The 12,509-nt window shown below is 29.5% G+C and overlaps 3 protein-coding genes across 3 annotated transcripts in view; 1 reads left to right on the top strand and 2 right to left on the bottom strand.

Moving 5' to 3' along the window:
• LOC123262672 (free fatty acid receptor 4-like) overlaps positions 1 to 12,509 on the bottom strand; it is a 106,243-nt gene that overhangs the window by 67,297 nt on the left and 26,437 nt on the right. The window lies entirely within an intron of this gene.
• On the bottom strand, positions 2,512 to 10,837 carry LOC123262678. The gene is made up of 4 exons (XM_044725013.1): positions 10,588 to 10,837; positions 4,521 to 4,654; positions 4,243 to 4,413; positions 2,512 to 2,689 (listed from the first exon to the last, which is right to left on the bottom strand). The coding sequence occupies exons 2-4, from the start codon at positions 4,652 to 4,654 to the stop codon at positions 2,527 to 2,529; spliced, it is 468 nt and encodes a 155-aa protein (XP_044580948.1). The 5' UTR covers positions 10,588 to 10,837; the 3' UTR covers positions 2,512 to 2,526.
• On the top strand, positions 5,142 to 7,118 carry LOC123262671. Its single transcript, XM_044725004.1, has 2 exons — positions 5,142 to 6,924; positions 7,039 to 7,118. The coding sequence occupies exons 1-2, from the start codon at positions 5,461 to 5,463 to the stop codon at positions 7,087 to 7,089; spliced, it is 1,515 nt and encodes a 504-aa protein (XP_044580939.1). The 5' UTR covers positions 5,142 to 5,460; the 3' UTR covers positions 7,090 to 7,118.

Below are 12,509 nucleotides of genomic sequence, written 5' to 3'. Positions count from 1 at the left end.
CTCAAGATCTGCTCAAGATCAAATGTTTTCGAATGACCGTTCGCATAATTCTACCCCTCCTATATTTACTATCGGATCAGTGGATCTCATTCAACTTAACCTTTTAGAGTATAGACCTACTGTTTTATCGATTAAGACAAAATTATTCTAAAATGAGCACCACTGAATCAATAGATCTTCAAGTAGTGGATGAGAAAAAGTGCTATAAAATATATAATGCATCATGCATCTTGAGCAAATCTTGAACAAGTCGCGCTTCAACATTTGCTGTTAGTTTTTGATTGACAAATGCTTTAGAAATGAACAAATTACTGAGAATTACGGATCTTGAGCAAATCTTGAGCAAGTCATGGGTAAATGTCTGTTGTGAGTTTCTGATTCAAAAAATCCGTCAGAAAGTTTTTCAATGCACCTTGCATTAGACTTGTCTCATATTTTTGCACAAGATGTCTTGAGCTAGTTATATATAAATCTTGAACCAGTTCTTTCTACATGAAATTGAGCAAGACCCTTATGTAGAAAAAGACATTAGCAACTAGGGGTTTTGCTCAAGACACTGGCATCTAAATCTTGCTCAAGCACATATTACCCGGGAGATTTGTTAACTATAAACAAATGTGATATTTCAATGTCGGTAAAGAATCATGCTTTATAATATATCGTAAATAATATCTGAGATATTTTTAAGATTATCATAGCAATGAGGATGAGTTTATTTATATAATTTCTATAAGGGTAGTTTCTAATAAATTTAAATTATTAGCTAAGAGTTGGATTTTTTAGTTTTTTTTCCATTATTAAGGGGGAACACCACTGTGATGATCGAAAAAAAGACGTGATTTTCGGGAATTTTTTTAAGAAAGAAAATAAAGGAATTTGGGGATTGGATTTTTTTTATTTTATTAAGGGAACATGAAAGATTATTACCCTTAATTTTTATTAAAAAATATTAAATTATTACAAAGTTATTAACAATCTCGTAGAGCACTAGAAAAAAATTTCCCCCTCCATGGTCGGTTCGATAACTCAAAAACAGATTATCTGAAAATAAAAATCCAAGTTGTTTTTTGATCAGTAAGGATTTAGTTAACGTCACACGTATGGAGTTTAACAAATTTTTATTTTAAAGATTTTTTTAGCCGGGTTAAAACAAAAAAAAAAAAAAACAGTAAGAATAGTGAAAAAATTTTCAGTCATTGGCCATTTTTTTAAAAATAAAAATTTTTTAAATTCCGTACGTGCGAGGATAACTACATCCCTACTGATTAAAAAGCAATTTGGCTTTTTATTTTCAAATGATCCGTTTTTGAGTTATCGAACCGACCATGGAGGGGGAAATTTTTTCTAGTGCTCTACGAGATTGTTAATAACTTTGTAATAATTAAATATTTTTTAATAAAAATTTAAGGTAATAGTCTTTAATGTACCCTTAATGAAATAAAAAAAATCTGATCTCCAAATTTCTTCATATTTCCTGTCAAAAAAATTCCCGAAAATCATCTCTTTTTTTCGATCGTCGCAGTGGTGTTCCCACTTAAATTTATTAAAAATTTATGTATCTATATAAAAATAGTGAATTATAACAGGCGAGGATAAAGGTATTAAAATTACGGTAACTTAAATAGCGACAGTAGCGACTCAAACGTCTTATGATTTATTTCAAAGGAGATTTGTTAAGGAGATCCACGCGAAATAGTCAAATTTTTAAAACTTCCTGAACATTTGTAAATTCAATCTACGTAGCCTAATGATTAATAAAAAAATTAAAAAACAGCAGGTTTCCGGGATATTTAATCAAATAATTAGGTTTGAAAATTGTAATTTTTACATGTAGGTAAATGGAGACTCCACCAACCGTGTATTTGGTTAAGAATTTAATGCAATTAACGATTTAAAAAAATTTTTATTTTCATTGAATTTGATTGAAAAAATAATAAGCTTCCGATTAAAACAATAAAAAAGTAGCTTTCCGAATGTATTACGGAGATATTTTATATTTTTTATGAAAAATCACTCGGAACTTGCGTTCTTTAAAGTATTGTATTTGACTTGGCAACACCGCTTGCGCAGTTACCCATGCGCATAAATAACCGCGGTTTTTTAAATGCTAGAAGATCTTAGTCATTTTAGTTAGACAGTAAACATAAATAAATTTTAAGGTTAGGGAACTCTTGCGGTGTTGTCAAGTGTATGCCAATAATTCAGAGTGCTATATTTTTTATTAGTCAATTAAATGTTAATAATTATTTAATGAGTAAATTTTCCGGAAATTTTCTCAAAAATGTTATTAATTAATTTAAAAATTAATTTTAAGATGCATAACAAAAGTATTTCTACGTATTATTTTTTTATAGACATTCTTTACACAAGGAGGGTACTTGGATTTCCTTAAATCTCAAAACAATAATAATAAATACACTATTTATGGGTATTCATCATAATTTATTCATAGTGAATAAGATACAGTTAACTGGCAATTATTTAAGCGATTTTAAAAGCGCCATCTGCCAGTCGTAACAAAGCTTACTAAGCACAGGTTACGTCATAACTGTCGTAGTTACAAGCTGAATTGTCCTGGGTGTGCATAACTGGTACATTGAGGTTGTATCTAGCGAAAGCATCTTTCAAGATGGCCTCCATTCTAGGACCAGTTGTTCGGTTACGCGAATGGACCCAGGCTGTTTCATAGCTATAAATAATTGTTCCACGTTAATGACAATGAATCTTTATGAAGAAATACTGATTATTTGTAGGTTATTTAAGGAGGTTCGAGCGAATCTAAGGTAAAAAATAATTTCCAACTTTGAGCTTTGAAATTAAGTATACGCATGAATAAATACGTAATTTATCTTATCCCAAAATTTAAAAAAGATTCACCGTTTAGTTACTTAGATATTAAATTTCAAAAATCACATTTTTTATCTCCTTATACATGGGCTCTTATGGCGGACAAACTTAAGTCGAGACTTTAATGATTTTTTTTAATATTCACCTCCCAACTTTAACGAATAAAAAACTATACACAAGAAACTTGGATTATTGTAAAATATAAAAAAAATTTAATAATAATACATTACCGATATAATTTTGGAAATATTTAAAGTTTAATTTAATGGTTTTGACTCGTTTATCATCAGCTATTTATTCGAATAAAGATTTGGCAACGTCGCGTCAACAGCTGAGAAAAAAGAAGAGGATAGAAATATAGTTACAGAGAGAGAAATATTTAACTGACACACTCATCCATGTCTCTGTAATAGGTATAATCAAACGCGCTGTTGCCAAATCTGTTTATTTAATCTGGCAAGTAATAAATACCAAAGTCATTTTATTACTTTATTTGATTAAATAAGTAAAAATCATCAATTATTTTAAATTAAAATAAACAATTTTGACGAATAATGGGAAGGCTGAAAGTAAAAAAAAATTTTAACATTATTTTGACTCATAAGTTACGCTCGAACCTCCTTAAAAAATTTTTTTTATAAAAAATTTTTATTTTGTTTAAATAATAGGAGATTAGAGCTTTCATATAAGCCCTCGCTCATTAAAATTGATCAATTACAACCGAAGTTACAGAAAATGTTAATTACATTAATTTCACAGGTGTAATTAATATCGAATTTTTTCAGCGATTATTTCTTCTTTTGAAGTAATTTTTTGTATTTATAATTTTTATTATACTTCAGGAGTTCGAGCAAATCTAATGTAAAAAATAATTTTCAACTTTGAGCTTTGAAATTAAGTATACGTATAAATAAATACGTAATTTATCTAATCCCAAAATTTTAAAAAGATTCACCATTTAGTTACTTAGATATTAAATTTCAAAAATCACATTTTTTATCTCCTTATACACGAGCTCTTATGGCAGACAAACGTTTAGTTGAGACTTTAATTATTTTTTTTAATATTAACCTCCCAACTTTAACGAATAAAAAACTATACTCAAGAAACTTGGATTATTGTAAAATATAAAAAAAATTTAATAATAATACATTACCGATATAATTTTGGAAATATTTAAAGTTTAATTTAATGTTTTTGACTCGTTTATCGTCAGCTATTTATTCGAATAAAGATTTGGCAACGTCGCGTCAACAGCTGAGAAAAAAGAAGAGGATAGAAATATAGTTGGGAAGACTATAGATATAGATGGGAAGACTAGAATTAAAAAAAATTTTAACATTATTTTGACTCTTTAGTTACGCTCGAACTTCCTTGACAATTATATATACTTACTGTCCGCCTCCTATTTCTTCACAAGTGTAGAAAATCACATGGTCATCGTAATTAACATCAAGGAAGACACGGTTTCTGACAACGTTACCAAGAGTTGGAACATGGTAAGTAATAGCTATTCCTTCGTTGGTCGGGTCGGCTACGGAAATTGTTTTAGAAGTCATATCGTACCTATGTTAATTAACTAACATATTAATTAACAATTAACAATTTTCAATTATCAATTATGGCAATTAGGTCTAAGTTATTATGATAATCTAAGAAGAAATATTAATTACAATCCGGAAACTGCGTTGTATATAAGTATGGCAGAGTTGTTCTGGGGTTGTGGGTACCAAACAAATCTGGTACACTCGTCCATACCATCGTAATTATTAGTGCTACGTTCGGCTTCATACCAAGCTCCGGCCATCTGTAGAAAGAAAGTTATCATTGTAACTAATATTACTTAAAACCACTATTGAGGAAAAAAAAGTGTTTTTAATAAAATAGATACAACCATCAAGACAAACAAAATGACTACACAGAAAAAAAGGTTCACTTGAGCCAAGAAAATATTTTTCTTCCTAATTATTTTCTTGAGCGAAAAAAAATTTTTTTTGACACAAGAAATTTCACTTATTCCAACAAAATTAATTCTCTTGCTTTAAGAAATACGTAGGGTAAGTGTGGGTATTACCGCGGATTTTTTTCATTACATTACAAATTAATTACACACAATTGTTTGTAATTTCAAAAAAATTCAGCAATAAATATATTAATTCTAAAATGTAATTAACAAACGACCTGGTATGAAATTTAATTATTTAGTTTGTTATAAATGATTGAAAACTGATTGATCGTTTGAAAAGAAAATGTCATCGTTTTTTTGCAGTTAGTGTGAAATTGTAGGTTCGATTAAAATGTGTTTTTCTATGAATTAATGCTTTGAGATCTATATTTATTACATCTCAGAGTAAGATTATACTTTTTAATGCTCAAAAAATCTAGCAAATATTGAATTTTAATTGATTATCACTTTTAATTTACTGCCGCGGTAATTGTCACGGACTTTTGAAGCATGTCAGTATTACCGCGGTTTTCGTACTTTACCACGGTAATAGAAACATCTGTAATATCAGACGGATGCGACAACTGCCGCGGTTGAAATGTACTTAGTTATAACCTCTAAATTAATATATCTCGTGTTGTTGATCTCACAGTAAACACTTAAATACAATGGCAAAAACTAAAAAAAGTTCTAAAAATACAAAAAAGCAAGTTAAAAATGTAAGCTTTAAAAAAAAAAAGTGTAACTACAAGCATGAAAATTTAATATTGGCAGTGAAAGAAGCGCAAGAGGGAAAAAGTATTGCAGAACTATCAAGGAAATATCAAATACCCGAATCAACGATAAGAGATAGAAAAATTGGTAAATATGTAGACAAACCACCAGGACCATCAACAGTACTTAGTGCTAAAGAAGAATGTGAACTTGTTGCTTGGATTTTTTTGTGTACTAGCCGAGGATTTCCAGTTACAAAACATCAGTTAATTGAAAGCGTAAAACTAATATGTGATCACGATAAGCGAAAAACTCCTTTCAAAACTAATCGACCAGGAAGAGGTTGGTATGATAGTTTTTTAAAGCGTCACCCAACTGTGTCTGAAAGAATAGCTGAAAATGTATCACTGAATCGAGCTAAAGTATCTGAGGAACACATACGCTCATGGTTTACAGAAATTAAATCTTATTTAACTGATGAAGATCTACTTTTAATTGATTCAACTAGGATTTTTAATTCTGATGAAGCTGCAGTTTCATTAAATCCAAAGCCACCAACTGTTCTTGCTCCAAAAGGTTTAAAAAATGTATATAATGTTGTGAATAACAATGAAAAAGAAAATGTCACTGTGCTAGTAACAGCCAATGCAGCAGGTACTCTTGCTCCGACTTTGGTGCTATTTAGTGGAGAAAGTTTACCTAAAGATGTTATTAAGGTAGCACCAGCTAATTATAGTTTTGGTCACTCGGAGAATGGTTGGATGACAGCTAAAAATTTCTATGAGTACATAGCAAATGTTTTTTATCCGTGGTTGATAGACAAGAAGATAAAACTACCAATTATATTATATATTGATGGACATTCTTCACACATTACTTTGCCATTAAGTGAATTTTGTCGTGAGAAAAAAATTATCCTAATTGCATTGTATCCTAATTCTACGCACATTCTTCAACCTTTGGACGTGGCTTTGTTCCGTACTTTTAAAATGGCTTGGCAAAAATCCTTTCAAGCTTTTTGTCAGAAATGCGGTACTGTAAGTATTAAAAAGTGTCAATTTGCACTTGTGCTAGAAGAAACTTTTAAAAAATTAGATCTTAAAAAAATCATGGAACATGGATTTAAGGCATGTGGACTATGTCCCTTGGATGTTAATGCTATTGACTTTAAAAAAGTTTTCAATAGATTAAAAAGTTCATCTAGTGAAACAATAAGTAATTTAGAAACGACAGAAGAAAATACAAAGAATATTGAAGGATTAACTTTTTTGGAAAGTTTAATCGATAAAACTAAACTAGAATCGTTTAAAAATCATGGCAGCTCTAATTGGACTGGACCAGAAGAAGATAAAAGTCTCTTTGACGTATGGTATTTAGCAACGAATAAAAAAATTGATCAAATTGTTGATTTCCCTGAGGTAAGTTGTGAGATGCATAAATCATCAAATATTTGGTTTATATTTAAACTTATTTAATTACAGAATTGTTTTACTTTATAAACTTTCAAAACTATTTTTTTCATTATATTTCAGGAGAATTTTTGGTTGAAGGAACCACAATGTCTCTCCAAGGAAACCATCTAGAAGATGCTGACAACATAGCAATACCACTAGAACAAAACTTGGAGCCACTGAATGATCCAATAGGACGATAATTATTTAATATTATTAATTATACGGTCAATTTACACGATAATTAAATAATGATTCACTGCTACGTTATTTGATACTTATAAAAAAAATTAATTTAGCACTATTTCTTTTTTAATATTGATCAATTTATTTCTGCCGCGATAATAATCTAGATCATTCATTGGTGTGTTTGAACATCAACTGATAGAATTTAAGAAATTTATAAATCATGTTTCAAATAAAAAAAAAATAATTACGAATTATACAGGCTGTTTTATGATTCATATATAATAATATTTTTAATGAAAAATTTTCAGGATATGTCAAAAGATGATGAGACTATGGAAAATGATAACGTTGATTTGTTATTGGGATTGACGTTTGATATGCATGAAAATCTGATTCAGGATTTAAATGCAACAGAGCAATTGATTGCGAATTTCCTGACCCCAGAATTACCAGTTGTGATTGACTCTGACCAATCTACGGAAATTCTTTCCTCAACACCAGTCCCCGAAGATTCTGTCCTCTCCAATCAAGAAACTCCAACCATTTCACTAATACCACCGGAACCACGACTCTTGGTGATTGAAGAAACTCCAATTGTCGCTTCAGACTCTATGGAGATAGAAGTACCTGAATCAGGAGAAGTTATTCCTGAAAAGTCACTAGTCATAAGACCAAACGTTCTAGAATTAGAAATTCCTAGTTTTGATGAAGCTCTAGCAACTTCTGAAAATTTCGACAGGGAAAAAATTCTTCCACTTGAAGATGTCTCTAATAATTGTGACCTAGAAGTTGGAAAATTCTCTGATCCATTTCAAAAATTGTTACATTGGCCAAGGTATGATCTTTCAACAAAAAATAAAAAACGTGCAATTAATTCTATGAAAATTCCATCTGTGCTGACCAGTACTCAATGGCAATCGATTAAAAAAGCCAAAGAAAACGAAATACAGTCAAAGAAAGAAGCAATAGTTTTAAGAAGAAAAATTAAAATTGAAAAACAAGAGATTATGAAAAAAGAAAAAGAAAAAGAGCGTGTTCGAAAAGAAGAAGAAATACTTAGAAAGGAGCAAATAAAACTCGAGAAAGAGAAACAAAAAATCATAAAACAAGAACAAAAAATAAAAGAAATTGAAATTAAAAACAAAATAAAAGAAGAATCATTATTGAAAAAAAAAGAAGCAGCTGAATTGAAAAGACAAATCGCTGAACTTCAAAAAAAAGAAGCGGAAATGAAAAATAATGATATTGACTGAATTAAATATTCTTTTATATCTAATAGTTTTAATTGTATTAGTCAGCTATACCAAAATTGAAACATGCTGTGCCTTATTAAAGTTGAAAGTTAATTTTTTATAAAAAAAACTATGTTGTTTTTATTAAACGTTTGTCCTTATAATTTATTCCATTAATTTTTTTTCCATCAGATTCCGCGGTAATTGTCACACGGTAATTGTAACATCCACGGTAATTGTAGCGCGGTAATTGTCACAATTCATTTTAAGGTCCACGGTAATACTAGCACTTACAATTTCTTTTCAAATGTTAATTATTTAATGAATTCAACATAAAATCATACTCTTAATTTTTTTCAAAGTTTAAAATAAGTTGATTATCGATAAGAAAAAAAAATTAAGACGATATTTTATTGTGAATCTTTGAAATATGCTTTCAAAGTTAGACGTACACATCAAGCCGCGGAAATACCCACACTTACCCTATCTTGATCCAAGAAAATTTATTTAAGTCAAGAAAATCTTGTTGTTTTAAAAAAATTCAGCCTCGAAGCTCCAAAAAATTTAGTTCTCGATTGAAGTTAATTTTCTTGTCTTGAGAAAATTTCTCTCTTGCTCCAAAAAATTAAATATAAAGATAGAAGTAAATTTTCATTAATATTTTTATTGATTAACATGTCAAATGGGAAGATCAAATAATATTTCATCATTTTTTTTCATCCAATATGTATAATTGCACGGTAAAATAATATAAAATGGGTATCAAATATTCTCGAGAAAAATTTTCTCAAGGTGAGAAAATTTTTTTCTCAGCTGAAGTAGGTGGCGCTGCTTCTCTAAAGTATCTAAAAATCTTGATCAAATATAAAAATTTATTGTATCAAGTATTTATGATAGAATTAATAAAAAATGACTTCCACCAAGAATAGAATTTAAAGAAAAATTTTTACTTCGTCCAACACAATTTCGGTCTTCCTTCAGTCACCCGACAAATTTTCTTGAGCCAAGAATTTTGTTCTCCAGTCAAGAAATTTTTCGTTCTGTCTACAAGAATAAAATTTCATTAAAATAGACCCCGAATAGATATTTTTGCGTCATACATACTATAACGTGGCTTGTAAGCACGATAGCGTCTACAATTTTTAAGAGATCTTAATAAAACTCAACATACTTATTCTATGGACAATTACGAAGGTCAAGTTTGAATTTGAGCTGAATCGGACAATTAGTTTAGAAATTACAGCATTTCAAAATTTTGAAAATTTAAATATTCCATATTTTTACTGCTTTTCCTTCAAATAACTTTTGAACGCGTCGAGATATTTAAATGTTGTGAAATTCAATTGGAAGCTGATAAAATAAGCTTCAATTTATATGCTTACATTTATTTGTAGACCAAAAAATATCTATTCTGGGTTCATTTCAATGAAATTTTACTCTTGTACACAGAAAGAAAAATTTCTTGACTGGAGAACAAAATTCTTGGCTCAAGAAAATTTGTCGGGTGCCTAAAGAAATACCGAAGTTGTGGTAGCCGAAGTAAAAATTTTTCTTTAAATTCTATTCTTGGTGGAAGTCATTTTTTCTTAATTCTATCATAAATACTTGATACAATAAATTTTTATATTTGATCAAGATTTTTAGATACTTTAGGGAAGCAGCGCCACCTACTTCAGCTAAGAAAAAAATTTTCTCACCTTGAGAAAATTTTTCTCGAGAATATTTGATACCCATTTTATATTATTTTACCGTGCAATTATACATATTGAATGAAAAAAAATTATGAAATATTATTTGATCTACCCATTTGACATGTTAATCAATAAAAATATTAATGAAAATTAACTTTTATCTTTATATTTAATTTTTTGGAGCAAGAGAGAAATTTTTTCAAGACAAGAAAATTAACTTCTATCAAGAACTAAATTTTTTGGAGCTCGAGGCTGAATTTTCTCTTCACAACAAGATTTTCTTGACTTAAATAAATTTTCTTGGATCAAGATACGTATTTCTTAAACCAAGAGAATTAATTTTGTTGAAATAAGTGAAATTTCTTGTGTCAAAAAAAAATCTTTTTTCGCTTAAGAAAATAATTAGGAAGAAAAATATTTTTTTTGCTCAAGTGAACCTTTTTTTCTGTGTATCTTCTGTAAGCCATAAATTTACTAGGGTTAATAGCTAATAAAATAAGTTATATAAATATAATTATACGTTCAAAATCAGGTGTTTCTCCAGCAACGTAGGGACAAGGACCAGGATTGGTTACAGGAGGATAAACGTAAGCTGGTCCAGTAGAGGCAGACGAAGATGCTGACGATGACGAATGCGCTGATGATGAAGAATATCCTGATGACTGAGCAAATGCACCAGCAGTGAAGCACAGAAGAATCGGAAGAACCAATATTTTCTTAAGTTTTACTTTTTAACACTTGCTAGAAGTCGTTTTGTAATGACTGAATTTTCCGACCCGTTTTTATATACCGATCGCTTTCACTTGACTGAACAATTTTATAGACTTAATGATTAGTTAATCAGGAAAACCGCGGTCAAGGTGTTAGTCAGTGATTTGCCAAATTATTTTAAGTAAACATTTTTTAATCTCAGGAGAAAACTTTTTAACTCGATAATATATTAATTGAAAATATTGTGAAAATTTGGAAGCTTAAAAATACTTTAAGATTATTTTGCAATATTTTTTTTAATATCAGCAGAAAAATATTTTGTGAAATCATATTGAATCATATATGGTTGTATATAATTTTATTTAGTAATAAATACAATTTTATAAAAAATTACACATAGAATCGCATGGGGTAATTGGGCGCAACCCCTTTATTTATGAATGGAGAAGGGGAAATTTGTGATATTTGTAGGCAAATTAAAGGTTTGTTGGTCGAAAATTAGATTAAAGAAAAGTTTGGAAAATCCAAAAGTGCACGACTCATAATGCTCATTTAATTATGAAATATAAAAAAAAAAAAAAAAAACTTAAGTCGTTCAAAATTAATTGCCGAAAAAACAGCTGTAGTAGGAAGGTACTGCACAAACGCCCCTGGTGGAATAAAATGTACATAATATCTATAGATATAGATATATCACCATCCATGTTAATTTTACATGGATATATATAGATATACAGTCTTGTAGTTTTCGTTTTTTATTAATTGTAATTAAACGACACTGAATTAATTAACCATTCGCATTCAGTGACCTACAATCATCGATTAGAATTCAAAAAAAAAAAATTTAACTCAAATAATTGATTTTTTCACAAGTTACAGTGCTTCCGGGGTTTCATGCATGACGGACAGGAAAATTTTTTGACCTATTTTGATGTTTTTTTCCGTTTCTATTGCAGTAAATCAATTTTTAGAAAGTATAGAATTAATCTCCAATAAATTATCTCGACAAAAGTATGCAAAATATCTTGATTCCGTGAACTAACAAGGCTATAATACTAAAAATAGTTGCTAAAATGAGGCGAAAAAAATTTTTCGATCGTAAAGCACTCTCTGATGCTTCGCATCATGAGTCGTGCAATACGAAAAAAAAACCCATATGGTATCATTTGTTTACTTAAAAAATAAAATATTATCAATCTGGTGGCATCCCGACCAGAAATTTAAGTTCGGCGGTGGTTCGTTTCGAATTAGGCATGCCGAATTCCAAGTTCGCGCCGAACCAGGAAGCCAAAGTTGGCCCACGTCCCGGAAGTAATGCAGTCGCGAGTTTGGGCCTAACTTGGCTTCCGACTTAGGCGGTGGTTTGGAAACCACACTTGCTGGTGACTATCCAAGCCTCAATCGGTCCGAATTTGGCTACCTAACTAGGCAGCAATTCAGAAACTAAATTCGCACGGAAGAATCCAAATTGAATCCTTTTTTTGTTTTTAGCTATTTTTATTATGAAGCAAAAATTAATAATAATGAATGCTTATTTTTTTTAATTTACTTTTTAAATTTTAAATATAAATATCGACTTTAGGACAAAATTTTTTAAATATTAAGTAAATAAAAAAAATTTTTTTTTTTTTTATTTAGTATTATTTTTTTTATATTTTCGGTCATTTTTTCGCTTTTTAGGGTTTTTCTTACTATGAAGAAGTTTTTGATTGGTCGATTTTATGGGTCA

The sequence above is a fragment of the Cotesia glomerata genome, linkage group LG4 (genome assembly GCF_020080835.1).
Source record: "Cotesia glomerata isolate CgM1 linkage group LG4, MPM_Cglom_v2.3, whole genome shotgun sequence".
NCBI classification, from domain to species: Eukaryota; Metazoa; Arthropoda; class Insecta; order Hymenoptera; family Braconidae; genus Cotesia; species Cotesia glomerata.
Note: the sequence above shows the minus strand (reverse complement) of the source record. Positions and strands in the feature narration are given on the sequence as shown.